Raw genomic sequence first — 14,064 nt, forward strand, 5'->3', positions numbered from 1 at the left:
AAATCAAGGCGTGAAACTTCATCGAAACCCTATTTTAGGCTACATAAACACATGTAAATGTTCAAATTGCAACAATAGTCACCCAAAGTGGTGTTTTGGATTTGCACCCTTGATTGGTAGTATACGGTCGAATCCTAATGTATAACTTAGTTAATTACACATACACATTGTTTAAGACTTTAAGTATTAGAGGACATAATAATTAATAAGCAATTTAAAGAAGTAAATTCTATGCCTAACATAAATTCAATGACTCATAAGTCATAATATTAAGTACATAATTTGGATGACATCAATATATTCTCCTAATATTCAACCAAAAAAATTTATATATATTCTCCTAATACAAGTCAACTACTCAAGTGACTCAAGTGTCTACTAATAATAATTACTCTACCGTCCAAGATCAAGCCTACTCATAGTCCGATAGAGCCGACATGCATTGTCCTCTGTTTGTAGGACATATGAAAGCCACGTCATAGTCTGGGAGAAGAAACGACTATAGTCCTCCATAGTTGCCATTTAAATTGCAATCCCATCGACATGCTGAAGGTAACCTATCCTAGGATATGGGTTACCATAGTGTGAGAACTACCCACTGAACCACTGTGATATGATGGCTCCGGGAGCATGTACGGGCACGGCTGGTGGGTTGGGTAGGAGAAGACATTATCCACAGAAGACGATCCACTACGTTCCTGTGAGTGGGAGTCATACTCAAAAGTCAAAACTGAGAATGAATGAAGAAGATATATGCTCCCCCACCAAAGTGAATTGCTAATATGGAAGTGAATGGGATGAACTGTACTTTGACGATGCTGGAGATGGACTGAACTCTCCGGGAAAAGATGGGGCACGCCAATGCCTACTCGATCTGCTATCCATGTCGCCAATACTCAATCCACCAACATGTATTGATCATATTTTTAAAAAAGATTTTTGGAGAATATAGTTTACCTGAAATTGTAGAACAAGCTTTAATGATGTGCAAGGAAGCTTCAATGGTGTGTTTCCATGTGATTTTGGCTAAGAATCGAAGAAGAAAGCACAAAAATGTGGAAAACCAGCTTAAAATGGCAAAATGGCACTTATAGAGAGCTCGACTGATAAGATTTGACCTTTTTAGACCTAGGGTTTGTAACATGTGGCCAAAATTTCGACATCTCCCCAAAATTTTGACCGAAACATTGTATTTTTTCAATTCAAAGTGCCAACTCGTTTTGGCTCGACCGAAATACTCTAAATTTCCAAGATATCGACCGAAACGAGATTTAGAACTATGTTTAAAACTGAGGTTGTCTTCATTACTGTTTTCTAAAACCGACACTACACACACCACATGTAAACCGATTGTTAATTGGATAACGAAAACCGAAGAAACCAGTAAAACCGGACCGTATGCTAAACGATTCTGATTTTTGGTTGATTCCTATCCAGTTCGGTTTTGATTTCACCTTATCAAAATGTAAACCGCACCGCAACCAAACCAAATTGAATAACTAAAACCGCACCGATTAACACCCTTAGCCACCAGAGAGGTATTCCGTGGAACCGCGGAAATCATATGCACTGTGCACAAAGGATTTGTTAGTGGTGTATAATTAGCCACAGAGTGGGTGACAACAGTAAGTGATTGTAAGGGGGCCATGTTCCTCATGTGTTGAGGGCGGTGGCAGCCTGTTTCCCTCAATGTCGGCCAAAGTAACAAATAGAGTGATTTCAAATTACCTTTGGATCGACATGACATTTGGAAGGAAGACCATTTGTGACTCAACTGGCAAGCTTGCCTTTTGTGCTTTTATTTCTCAAATTTGGATGGAACGTAACCTCAGAAGATGGACTTCCAACTCCCGCTCCCTAGACAAGATTTGGAATGCCATCTTTTTCGATGTTTCCACTAAAATAGGTTTGCTTCCCCAAGCTTCCGTAAGGGATTCCCCAAGGAACAGGCTCATTGTTGTATCTGGGTGCAGCTTGACCCGCATTAGGCTGGCTTACCTTTTGTTTTTTCTTTGCCCTCGGGCTTGCATATCCCCCTCTTTTTTCTTCGTAATATATTTCATTATCCATCAAGAAAAAATGACAGAGTTCTATTGAATGTGTTAGGTCATCAAGCAAGTGTTTTATAAAGACCAGGCATCGCCAGAAAACGCAGCGGCAGAAGGAAATGCCGGAATCCATGTCTCCTTCTCGACGGACCGATGATCAAAGCCAAGCTTCTGTTTTGGCTTCTGGGCAAAACCGATTTGCGCTTCTGTCATCTGACACAGAAGATCTGCCAAATCCCCTGAACCCTGTCTCCTCGTTGCAGTCGAACGAGACTCCTCTCGCCTACGAGAACCTGATGCGTCGCTCTCGCTCTGCTTCCCCTTCAGTTGACCTGGGAAAGGTGCCTTTGGAAAGCACCTCTGCAGCTCTGAGGAATTCCTTTTCTTCAGCTCTGATGTCCCCCTCGCTCGATGCAAAGCACCAAGACAAGATCCCCTTTTGTCCATGTTTCCCAAGTAGACCCCACTGCCTCCCAATCCACATCCTTGCATTTGGTTCATTCCTAAACCGGTATGCAAACCAACCCTTGCCCAACCCCTAATCCTCTTAACACCTCTAATCGGGTCTATTCCTCCGGACCATCCACTAACCCAAACCTGATTGCCTCTACTCCTCTCTCACCCGAATATTGATTTGGCCTAAGATCCTCCAATCGCTATGGCCTTCATTCCTTCCAGTAGCGACACCGAAGCTCCTCTCAATCTCGGAAGTTCCTCCCCAGCCCTCTTGGGCTTGAGATGCACCCCTCTCCCCTTCCCAATGAATCAGGCTGTGCTTTAGAACATCAGGGGTCTCAACTCCCCTTCCAAACAATCTGCTGTCCGTGCCTTCATCAAGCATCATTGTCCCCGTTTTTGTTGTCTTTTTGAGACTCATATAGTCATATCAAGGAACAAAATTCCCCAAAAATCTCCAACTCCATTGCCCCTGGTTAGTCTGGACAGACCAACTATAGCCACATCCCAATGGCCAAATCTGGGCTATTTAGGATCCCTTAAAAATTAAAATTTCCATCCTTTCTTCCTCTTCCCAATTCCTCCATCTCAACATTTCTGATCCTTTGGACCTGTCCATTTCTTTATTCACGGTTATCTATGCTTCAAATTTCCCTGCTGGAAGACTATCTCTCTGGAATGATCTTCGTTCCCTCTCTGGCAGATTGACTGCCTCCCTTGGGGATTAGGGGGAGATTTTAATGTGGTCCGTTATGGCCACGAGAAGCAACGGGGTGATTCTTTGGATATGGAACCTGTGGATGCTTTTAACTCTTGTATTGAAGACATTGGCACTAGTGATTTAAGATGGTCTGGCCCAAAGTTCTCTTAGAACAACAAAAGAGTTGGCACTGCTCACATTGCCTGCAAGCTTGATAGAATCCCTGTAAATGAAGCTTGGCTATCCACTTACCCTTCCTCCCATGCCACTTTTGACAACCCAGGCTTATCTGATCGTAGCCCCATCTCCTTGTTCATCCAACCTTATTTATCTTTTGGCCCAAAACCCTTCAAATATTTTAATATGTGGTCCTCCCACCCTTCTTTCCTTTCCACTGTTAAAGAAGCCTGGGACAAACCAGTCCAAGCTTTCTCTTCTCCTCTCATAGCCATGGCTAGAAAGCTCAGAAATGTCAAATGTGCTCTTAAGGATTAGAACACCATCCACTTTGGAAATATTTCTTAGTGTGTGCTCGACTCCAAGGACAAGTTATCTACCATTCAGACTTGGTTACTGCTCGACTCTCTAAATGCTACTCTTGTGGAAGAAAAAAAAACAGCTGTCTCTGACCTCTCTGCTCTTCTCTCTCAAGAGGAAAGCTTCAAAAGGCAAAAATCTAGAATAAAATGGCTGGATCTTGGGGACTCTAACATGGCATATTTTCATCAATCAATGAAGTCTAGATCCAATGTCAACTCTATTCTTCAGCTTACCACCCCAGATGGCACTTCTGTTCATAAAGTCTAGGACATCAAAGATTTGGCTGCAAATTATTTTAAGGAGCTCTTCAATGATTCTTCTAGAGAGGGAGGGCCAATCCCTGACCAGTTCCTCAACAAGTTCATCCCAAGTGAATATATTTCTTCGTTGCAAGCCATCCCCTCAGAAGATGAAATTGTGGCAGCCATGCGATCTCTTAAAACCAATAGAGCTCTGGGGCCTAATGGTTTCAGCTTAGGATTCTTTTTTGATGCTTGGGACATCGTCAAGGTAGACATTATTAAAGCTATCAAAAGTTTCTTTCTCAATCCCAGTCAAATTAAAGGAGTGAACCACACTTTTCTTTGCCTCATCCCCAAGAAGGAAGCTGCCACGGCCATGACTGATTTTCGTCCTATTGCTCTTTGCAATTTGCTCTACAAGTTTATAGCTAAGACCCTACCTCTTAGACTTAAGTCAGTGGTGGACAGCCTGGTTAGCGCGAATCAATCTGCTTTTATCCCTGGGAGAAATATAGCAGACAACATTCTTTTGTGCAATGAAGTGGTTAGAGACTTTGACAGGAAATCCCACCCCCCAGCCGCTCTAATGAAGATTGACCTCCACAAGGCTTTTGACTCTTTGAGATGGGATTTCATCTCTAGGCTGAGAGTTCATCCATTGGATTCACCAGTGTATTTCAACAGCAAAATTTTCGGTCTTGGTCAACGGCAGCCCAGCAGGTTTCTTAGCTTCTTCTGTGGGTATTCGTCAGGGCTGCCCCTTATCCCCGTATATCTTCACTTTGGCTATGGAAGTTCTTTCTACATATATTCAAGATTGCACTGATCGTCAGCTCATTGTTCCTATCCCCCAATGCAAAGCTCTCAAGTTATCTCATTTGGCATATGCAGACGATCTCATGATATTCTCAAAGACATCCATAGAATCTTTTGTATCAATCATGTTCTGTTTGCAGCATTTTGAAGACCTCTCTGGCTTGAGAATCAACCCTTTGAAATCTCTCCTATTCCTTGCAGGAGTATCTGATTTTCAGAAGGCTGCTTTGCTGGATATTTCGGGCTTTTCTCTTGGTCAATTCCCTGTTAAATACTTGGGGTTGCCTTTGATTCCAGCCAGACTTACAGTTCATCACTGCTCTCCTATGCTGGACCTTATCCGGAAAAAACTCAAACTTTGGAAAGCAAAATTGCTCTCCTATGCAGGTCGGTTGGTTCTCATCAAATCAGTGCTTCAATCTTCCTACATTTACTGGGCTGGTATCTATGGGCTTCCATCCTCCACCATCAAAGCTCTTGAATCTCTTATGGCCTCCTTCCTTTGGAAAGGTGCTGAATCTTCCAGATATCTTCACCCCATTAGCTGGACTTTTGTGTGCCTTCCCAAGGAAGAGGGAGGTTTAGGTCTTCACCACATCAAAGATGTAAATTTGGCAAGCATCATTAAGTTGATATGGATGATTGCTTCCAAAGAAAACAGCATTTGGGTTGATTGGATCTACTCTGGTATTCTTCGAACTGACTCTATTTGGTCCGTTACTACCACTTCGGATGCTTCTTGGGTCTGGCGCAAGATTCTATTTCTTAGACAAACAGCTATTGAAGCCATTTACTCTAAGATTGGGGATGGATTCTCTACTGCTCTTTGGTTTGATAACTGGCACCCAAAGGGTATTCTCATCCACTTGGTCAACTCTAGAGCTATCTAAAATTGTGGTATAAATAGGCAATCACGAGTAGCAAACATCATCTCCAATGAAGATTGGGATCCTCCCCCTTCTCTCCACCCAGGTCTCAATGAAATCTGGGATGCGCTGCCATCTATCCCTAGAAGACACTCAAGGAGATTTGATTGTGTCATTTGGAATCCTCCTTCTGGCTTATTCAGATCAAGAGATGCTTGGAATTTGACTCGGATCAGAAGTGATTTGGTTCCTTGGAGAAAGCTTGTCCGGTTCAAAGGCCACATTCCTCGACACAGCTTCACTGTGTAGCGCATCTTCAAAAACTGCCTCCCAACGCAGTCTTTCCTCCAGCTTCGACAGATTCCAGTATCCCCTTTTTGCTGCCTTTGTTGGAATGCTATCGAAGATACAGATCACCTCTTCTTTGATTGCCCGCTCTCCTTGGCCATCGGGAAGGGAATTCTTGCAAAATGCTGGCCCCGAAGGCGGAGAGTTCTCAACTTCTCCAGGGAATGGTTATGGATAGATATGACATTTGATGGCTACTCACTTTGTGATACAAGTGGTAAAATGGCTTTTGGCGCTTCTATCAACCAGATTTGGATGAAGCGTAATATTAGGAAATGAACTTCCAAATCTAGACCTCTTAGCCAGATTTGGGACTCCATCTTTTTTGACATTAAATCAAAGCTTTCAGCTGTAACTTCTCCTTGTATTGACTCCCCAAGGAACAGGCATATTGTTTTTTCCTGGGATCTCCCCCCATCCACTATCCAGCTAACCTCCTCCCCAGTTTGAGGTTGTGTTAGCTTGTGTTTTTTTGTTCCTTCTCCTCCCCCCCCCCCCGATTTGGGGTCTCTGTTGTTCTTTTTTCTCTTGGTAATGAATTCTTTATTCACCTACAAAAAGTAGTGTTTTTTGAGAAAATTTAAAAAGTGTTTGATTTATTTGTCGTGAATGCTCGATTGTTGATATTGTGTTGTACTGTTGTTAGTTTTTGTCTTACTGGGCTGTTTAGCTCACCCCATTTTTTTACATCACAGAGGATTGAGATGGATGGAGGTATGCTTTTGGTGGAGAGTTTGAGGGTGACTCGAAGATTTATTTTAATTACCCATTATTTTATTTAGATGGATGTAGTAGGGAGCAGTTTGAGAGGTAAACTTTGTTGGGTTGGAATTTGAGATTTTAGTTTGGACAAACATTAGACTGCCACCAGTAGGAGTTTTTATGATTTTTAAGGCTATTGTTTGAATATTTTCTGTTTGAGACTCGAATTTGATAATTTGTTTTGAATGTTTCCGCATTGTCTTAGCGATTGTTTGATCAGCGCCCATGAGAGCAGAATCCCTACCTTTATTCAGTTTGGGTCATGACACTTTAACAAAGAGTTTACAAAGGAGATTCATAAAAAGTTAGGAAGAGAGACAGTGTTGTCAGCTTGTCGCCTTCTTATTTGCAATGTCAAAAATCAAGTCATGGTGGAGAAGGGAAAACTACCAACTGAAAAGCACCTACAACCGAGACACACTTTAACAAAGAGTTTACAAAGGAGATTCATAATAAGTTAAGAAGAGAGACGGTGGTGTTGCCTTCTTATTTTCAATGTCTAAATCAAGCCAGTACAGATGATCGTCGACAGTGGCAACATATTGACATTAAGAAGAGACCTTGTTGGTGTCGCCATGATTTTAGACCCTCTCCAACGCCATGTTATAAAGCTTTTGTGGAGAAGGCAAACCTACAACCTGAAAAGCATCCACAACCCTATAAGGTCTCTCTTCTTAATGGCAATATGTTGGAGGTAAATCAACGTTGTTCAGTACCCCTAAAGTTCCATTGATATGAGAAAGACGTGTGGTGCGATGTTGTTCCAATGAAGTTAACAGATGTCTTAGTCGGAAGCCCATGGTATATGATAACAATAAGTTGAGAAGAGAGGATTTGAGAGAATAGATTGGCTTGTCAAGGTGACAGAGGCCACAACTTTATTTATAATATGAAATTGTTACAAATATAGAATGAGTGATACAATCCCAATCAAGCGCAATTAACATGTGTAGAATGAACCTAGATACTATAATGTATCTAGTCATACTAGGAGAACCAAATCGGTAAGTGAACCGAACCAGGCTGTACTTCAACACTCCCCCTCAAGTTGGTGCATAGATATCTCGCATGCCCAACTTGGAAACAATAAGATGGAAGGATTTAATTGTTAAACCTGTAGTGAAAACATCGGTCAGTTGGTTCTTAGTAGTAACTAACGGAGTAAATATAAAACTTGCTTCAATCTTCTCCTTGATGAAGGGTCAATCTCAACATGCTTTGTCCTATCATGTTGGACCAGGTTATGAGCTATATTGATTATAGCTTTATTATCACAGTAGAGTCTCATAGGCCCTTTTGATACTATTCCCAGATCATGGAGGAGTTTTTTAAACCAAATGAGTTCACAAACCCCCTGTGTCATCGCCTTGTATTCTGCCTCAGCACTGGATCTTAAAAATCACAGATTGCTTCTTGCTCCTCCAAGTTACCAAATTCCCTCCAAGGAATGTACAGTAGCCTAAAGTGGATCTTCGGTCATTAATAGAACCAGCCCAATCAGCATCAGTAAAGGACACCAACTTTAGACTGCCATTGTTTGAGAACAAGATTCCTTTCCCCTAGAGCTGACTTTAAATACCGAAGAATTTTATATATTGCTTCAAGGTGAGCAGTCTTCGGATAATGAAGAAACCGGCTAAGAATTCTTACAGAATAGGCAATGTCTGGTCTAGGGTGGGAAAGATGGACAAGTTTTCCTACGAGACGCTGGTTGGTGATTGACTTCAATGGGAGAATCAATAGGTTTACACCCAAGCATCCCTATTTCTTCAAGAAGGTCTAAGACATACTTACTTTGAGATCTGAATATCCCTTTGTTGGATCGGGCTACTTCAATCCCCAAGAAGTAGTTGAGATGTCCCAGATCCTTAATTTCAAATTCAGTTGTCAACCGGGTCTTTAGGGATGAAATTTTGGTCTTGTCATCACCAGTGATCGCTATGTCATCCACATACACAATAAGAGTTGTGACCTTTCAATCTTTGTGTTTGACAAACAAGGTGTGATCAACAATACTCTACTTGTAGCCAAACTTGACCATTGCTTTCTGAAACCTACCAAACCATGCATGAGTAGACCATTTAAGGCCATAGGGTGACTTTCTAAGCAAACAGACCTTGCCAGTTGTAGTGGATTAGTCAAAGCCAAGAGGAATGTCCATGTAAACTTCCTCTTTAAGGTCGCCATTCAGGATGGCATTCTCTACATCCAATCATTGAAGATTCCATCCTAGGTTTGCGGCACAAGACAACAGAGCTCGAATAGAATTCATTTTTGCAACCGGGGCAAAGGTCTCCTGATATTCAATGCCATAGGTTTGAGTTAATCCTTTGGAAACTAATCTAGCCTAGTACTGGGCCACAGTTCCATCTACATTCTGTTTCACAGTTCACAGTGAATACCTACTTGTACCCAACTAGTTTCTTTCCCTTAGGACAGGGAACAAGCTCCCAAGTATAATTTTTCTTCAGGACCTGCATTTCCTCTATCATGGCAGTCTTCCATTTTGGGTCTAACATCGCTTCTTTCCAGCCCTGTGGGAAAGACAGGGAGGATAACAAAGAAACAAAAGCCCGATAGGTGAGAGATAAAGATTCATAGGAAACAAAATTAGAAATGGGGTGCTAGGTACATGATTTGACTCCTTTTCTAGGAGAAATAGAGTGATCATCAATAGATGGAGAAGAAGGGTTACCTGATTTGTGTTCAAGTATCGGCTCAAGAGGTGTAGGAGGACATGGTAAGGTAGGAGCAAGAGCAGCTTTCTCTTGGCGACAAGAACGAATATAGGTAATGAGCTCTTTTCCACCAGTTACCTAAGCACTCTCCCCGTGAAGAAGAATAGTATCAATGAAAAAAGGAGGACTGACACTTGGAGGCATCTCTTCCTCAAGATTACTCTCCCCTTGAAGAGCTGGCAGATAGAATGGTTCATCTTCATGAAAGCTGACATCCATGGTAACAAACAGCTTCCTGAAAGGGGGGTAACAGCATCGGTACCCTTTTTGTGAGGCAGAGTAGCCAATGAAAATACATCTAAAAGCTCAAGGGTCCAACTTGGAGTGAGTAGGAGAGGAGTTGTGAGCAAAGCAGACACCACCAAAGACTGTAGAAAGAAGGTGAGAAGCAAGAGCAGGGTCAGGAAGCTGACTTACTGGAGTTTTGAAGTCTAGACAGCGGAGGGGACCCTATTAATGAGGAAGGCAACGTCAAAACAGCATTTGGGAACATTGATAGTAAACATAAGGGACCAACTAATCTCAACAAGATGCCGGTTCTTCCTTTCAGAGATACCATTTGGTTATGGAGTTCTAACACAAGAAGTTTGAGAAAAAAAAATCCCATGATCATCAAGGTACTTAAGAAAGGGACCATCTATACATTTTGTCCCATTATCGCCGCACAAGGCGTGAAACTGGGTATTAAACTACATCCGAACCATATTATGGAAACACTGCAAACAAAAAAAGCCTTCGGATTTTGTCCTAAGGAGATATACCCAGGTTAAACGAGTGCAATTATCAATAAAAGTAATAAACCAACGATATCCACCCCAAGCAACAGTACAAGAAGGTCCCCACAAGTCAGAGTGTATAAGAGAAAAAGGAATACTACTTTTATTGTCACTAGGTGGATAAGAGACACGAGTGTGTTTAGCCAGTTCACACACATCACAACTAAAACTTTCCCATGGACAATGTTTTATTAAGGAAACAAATGATGCAAAATAGGAAAAGAAGGGTGCCACTGATGTAACTGCTGAAGATGACTGTCAGCCTGAAGAGTGTGTAAGAATGGAGGAGATGCTACAGGAAGTACTGGATCCAAGTAGTAAAGCCCATCTCGCACCTTTCCATATCCAATCGTTGCCCCTGTCACAAAATCCTGAAAGACACACTGAGTGGAAAAAAAGTGAACACTACAGTTTAAGTCAACAGTACGATGGTAAATGAAAAGTAAATTAGCACAGAGGTTACGGACATAAAGGACAAACCGAAGAAGTATGGCGGGAGAACAGGGTATAGTGCCTTTACCAAAAATGGCAAAGAGGGATTCATCAGCAACTCGGACATTATCCTTACCCGAACAAGGAGTATATGTATTAAACATGTCCAAAGAGCAGGTCATGTGGTCCGAGGCTCCGGAATCCAGGAGCCAAGAGGGACTAGGCTGGGACGAAGCAAGGAATATACCTGACTGGGCAATACGCTTGTGAGTCACTAACTGTTCGGACAAGAAGGGTGAAGAAATAGAGGCCACTGATGAAGAACTGGCACTAGTGTCAGCCACATGAGCCTGAGAGCGTGTGGTACCTTTTTTTCCCACCACGTCCCCCTCACCTAGGACATCCATGAAGCTTCCAACAAGTTTCCTTGGTGTGACGCGGGCGGCCACAATAGTCACACTTAACCGGCTCTTTACCAGAACCAGCCGGTTTAATCACATCAGGTTGAGGAGTAGAGGCGAGAGCTGAACGGGTAGGAGTGATAGCCGGCATCATAAAGGACCGACGACGTTCCTCGTGCTGAACCAGATTGTATGCCTCAAGTAAGGTAGGAAACTTGTGCCGGCTAAGAACTTGGACCCTGATCTAATCATATTCTGGGTTCAACCCAGTGAAGAGGTCATAGACGTGTTCCATCTCGTGCTCAGACTGAAATGTGCGGGCATATGTAGGGTCAACCATGGAAACAGGATGATAGAAGTCCAGCTGCTGCCACAAGTTATTGAGGGCAGAGTAATAGGTAGGGAGTGACAACTCCTGGCGTAGTTTCCCAAATCTGTCGGTGCAGCTCATAGATCTGTGCATAGTTGTTTGACTGTGCATAGGTGTTCCGGACAGCATCCAATAATCCTTGGTCAAGTTCAACAAAACAAAACTAGGACTAATTGTGGGGTCCATGGAATTCAATTAAAAAGATATTACAAGGGCATCACGAGCCATCCAAGTACTAGCAACCCCAGTGTCTGATGGTTTGGGAATGTCACTAGCCAAATATCCCAAGAGGTCATTGCTCCAAATAGTAAGCATACAAGCTTGGGACCAAGTGAGGTAGTTGGACCCATTCAACTTAGTTGGTCCAATTGGTAGAGTGAGGTTATGGCCATGGGTTCCAAGACGACCCACCGCACTACCTTCTACTCTCACTGTAGAATTTACGGAACTTTCCATAATAAAAAAGGAGATAGAACACTCATTGGAGATGAAGGTGACGATTCCAGCAGTAACATAGAGGACCACAAATCACCAAGGCAGCAAGTGAAGAAGTCAGTAAACCGCAGCTAGGCAGCGCTGATCATAGCATCCAAGAATCCAGCAGATAAGAGTACCAAAAAGGAACCTGGGAGAGCCGGCAGGAACCTAGCAGTGGCTGGGAGAGGCCGACAGAGCAAAAGGCAGGTGGAGCCTAACGAAGGCTGGAAAAAAATACCAGAAGGTATTTGGGCTTTGATACTAAGTTGAGAAGAGAGGATTTGAGAAAATAGATTGGCTTGTCAAGGTGACAGAGGCCACAACTTTATTTATAATATGAAATTGTTACAAATATGGAATGATTGAAATAATCCTAATCAAGCACAATTAACACAATTAACATGTGCAAAATGAACCTAGACAGTATAATGTATTGTTAAAAATTAATTATCCACCCATGTCTCCCTTTGGATAGTCCGCCGTGTTAAAGCTTCTTTATGATATACATATTGTTTCTTCCCTTTCCTACAAGGTCAGCCTTTTAGAGGAAGCGGTTCCAACATGTATCTACTAGTGACACTAGGAGAACCAAATCAGTAAGTGAACCAAACCAGGCTGCACTTCAACACAATATGATAGTGGGTAGCATAATAATCAGTATGTGTTCCAATTCAAAGGGAAGCGTATTGTTTTCCACCATATCAATGTCCCAGTTAAAGAAGTCAAGAGTAAACCATTGAGGACTAACAAAAGGATGTTGATGTTGGGAAGAAGCTGTTAACTATCACATGGAAGGAGTTCGTCAAGTCTAGTCAGGATTTGAGATTACTTATTCTGGCTCTTATTACTAAGGAAGTGACTCCTCAATCTGAGGTCAAGCTTTCCAAGCAAATTAAGGACCAGATTTCCAACTTTTCAGACTTGGTGCTTAAAGAGTTGCCTAATGAGTTGCCACCGATGGATAACATACAGCATGCTATTGATTTGGTACCTGGCTCAGTGTTACAAAACTTACCAGCTTACCAACTCAACCCAACGGAGCATGCAGAGTTAAAGCAACAAGTTGACAAGTTGCTACGAAAAGTGTTTATTCAGGAAAGCTTAACCCCATCTGCTATACCAGCCTTGCTCACTCCTAAGGAGGACGGCTCGTAGCGTATGTGTGTGGACAGCAGAGTTATCAACAAAATTACCGTCAAGTACAAGTTCTCTATTTCACGGCCTGATGATATATTAGCTATGCTGTCTGGAGCTAAGGTCTTCTCAAAATTAGACTTTAGGAGTGGTTATCACCAAATTTGTATCCGGCCAGGAGACCAATGGAAGACCGCCTTTAAGGCCAAGGACAGACTATTCTAATGGAAAGTCATGCTTTTGGGTCTGACGAATGCACCTAGCACTTTCAGGAGGATCATAACATAGGTACTTCATCCCTTTATTGATCCGTTTTATGGTTGTTTATTTTGACGAAATTTTGATTTACAGCAAGCATTCAGACAACCATCTTGATCATTTAATACAAGTCTGAAGAGTGCTCCGTACTGAGAAGCTCTACATCAATCTCAAGAAGTGTTCTTTTATGCTTCCTAAGGTCATATTGCTTTGATTTATAGTCTAGTCAAAGGGAGTGAGCTGATCCTGTGAAAGTTAAAAGCATTCTTGAATGGCTACCACATAAGAGCATTACTGAGGTCCACAGTTTCCATGGCTTAGCATCTTTCTACAGAAGATTCCTTCGCATTTCAGACTTTCAGTGTAATCATGGCACCAATCACTGAATGCATGAAACAAAATAAAGGTAAATTTGAATGGACAAAAGCGGCAAACAAGGCCTTTCTTCTTATCAAGAAAAAGATGACAGAGGTACTTGCATTACATCTACAAGACTTTGAGCCAATATCCGAAGTTGCTATAGATGCTTCAAACATTGGTCTGAGAGGAGTACTTATGCAAGGTGGACATCTATCGCTTTCTACAGCAAGAAACTAAATTATGCTAAAGCTCTATACTGTAATCTAAGTGTTACGCGATTGGGGACACTATCTCATTGGTAAAGAGTTCATCCTATACACTGATCACGAGGTGCTTAAGC

At 42.2% G+C, this 14,064-nt stretch overlaps 1 protein-coding gene across 1 annotated transcript in view; it reads right to left on the minus strand.

The window, feature by feature from the left end:
• Positions 1 to 2,123: 2,123 nt before the first annotated feature.
• The window catches only part of LOC122658134 (stromal processing peptidase, chloroplastic-like), a 73,569-nt gene continuing 61,628 nt past the window's right edge, over positions 2,124 to 14,064 (minus strand). Inside the window, exons 14-16 of the mRNA XM_043853041.1 lie at positions 13,982 to 13,987; positions 7,953 to 7,965; positions 2,124 to 2,518 (exon numbers count right to left, since the gene is read on the minus strand). Of these exons, the coding sequence (XP_043708976.1) occupies positions 2,124 to 2,518; positions 7,953 to 7,965; positions 13,982 to 13,987 (414 nt within the window). The remainder of the gene's footprint in view (positions 2,519 to 7,952; positions 7,966 to 13,981; positions 13,988 to 14,064) is intronic.

This window comes from Telopea speciosissima, chromosome 4 (assembly GCF_018873765.1).
Source record: "Telopea speciosissima isolate NSW1024214 ecotype Mountain lineage chromosome 4, Tspe_v1, whole genome shotgun sequence".
Classification (NCBI taxonomy): domain Eukaryota; kingdom Viridiplantae; phylum Streptophyta; class Magnoliopsida; order Proteales; family Proteaceae; genus Telopea; species Telopea speciosissima.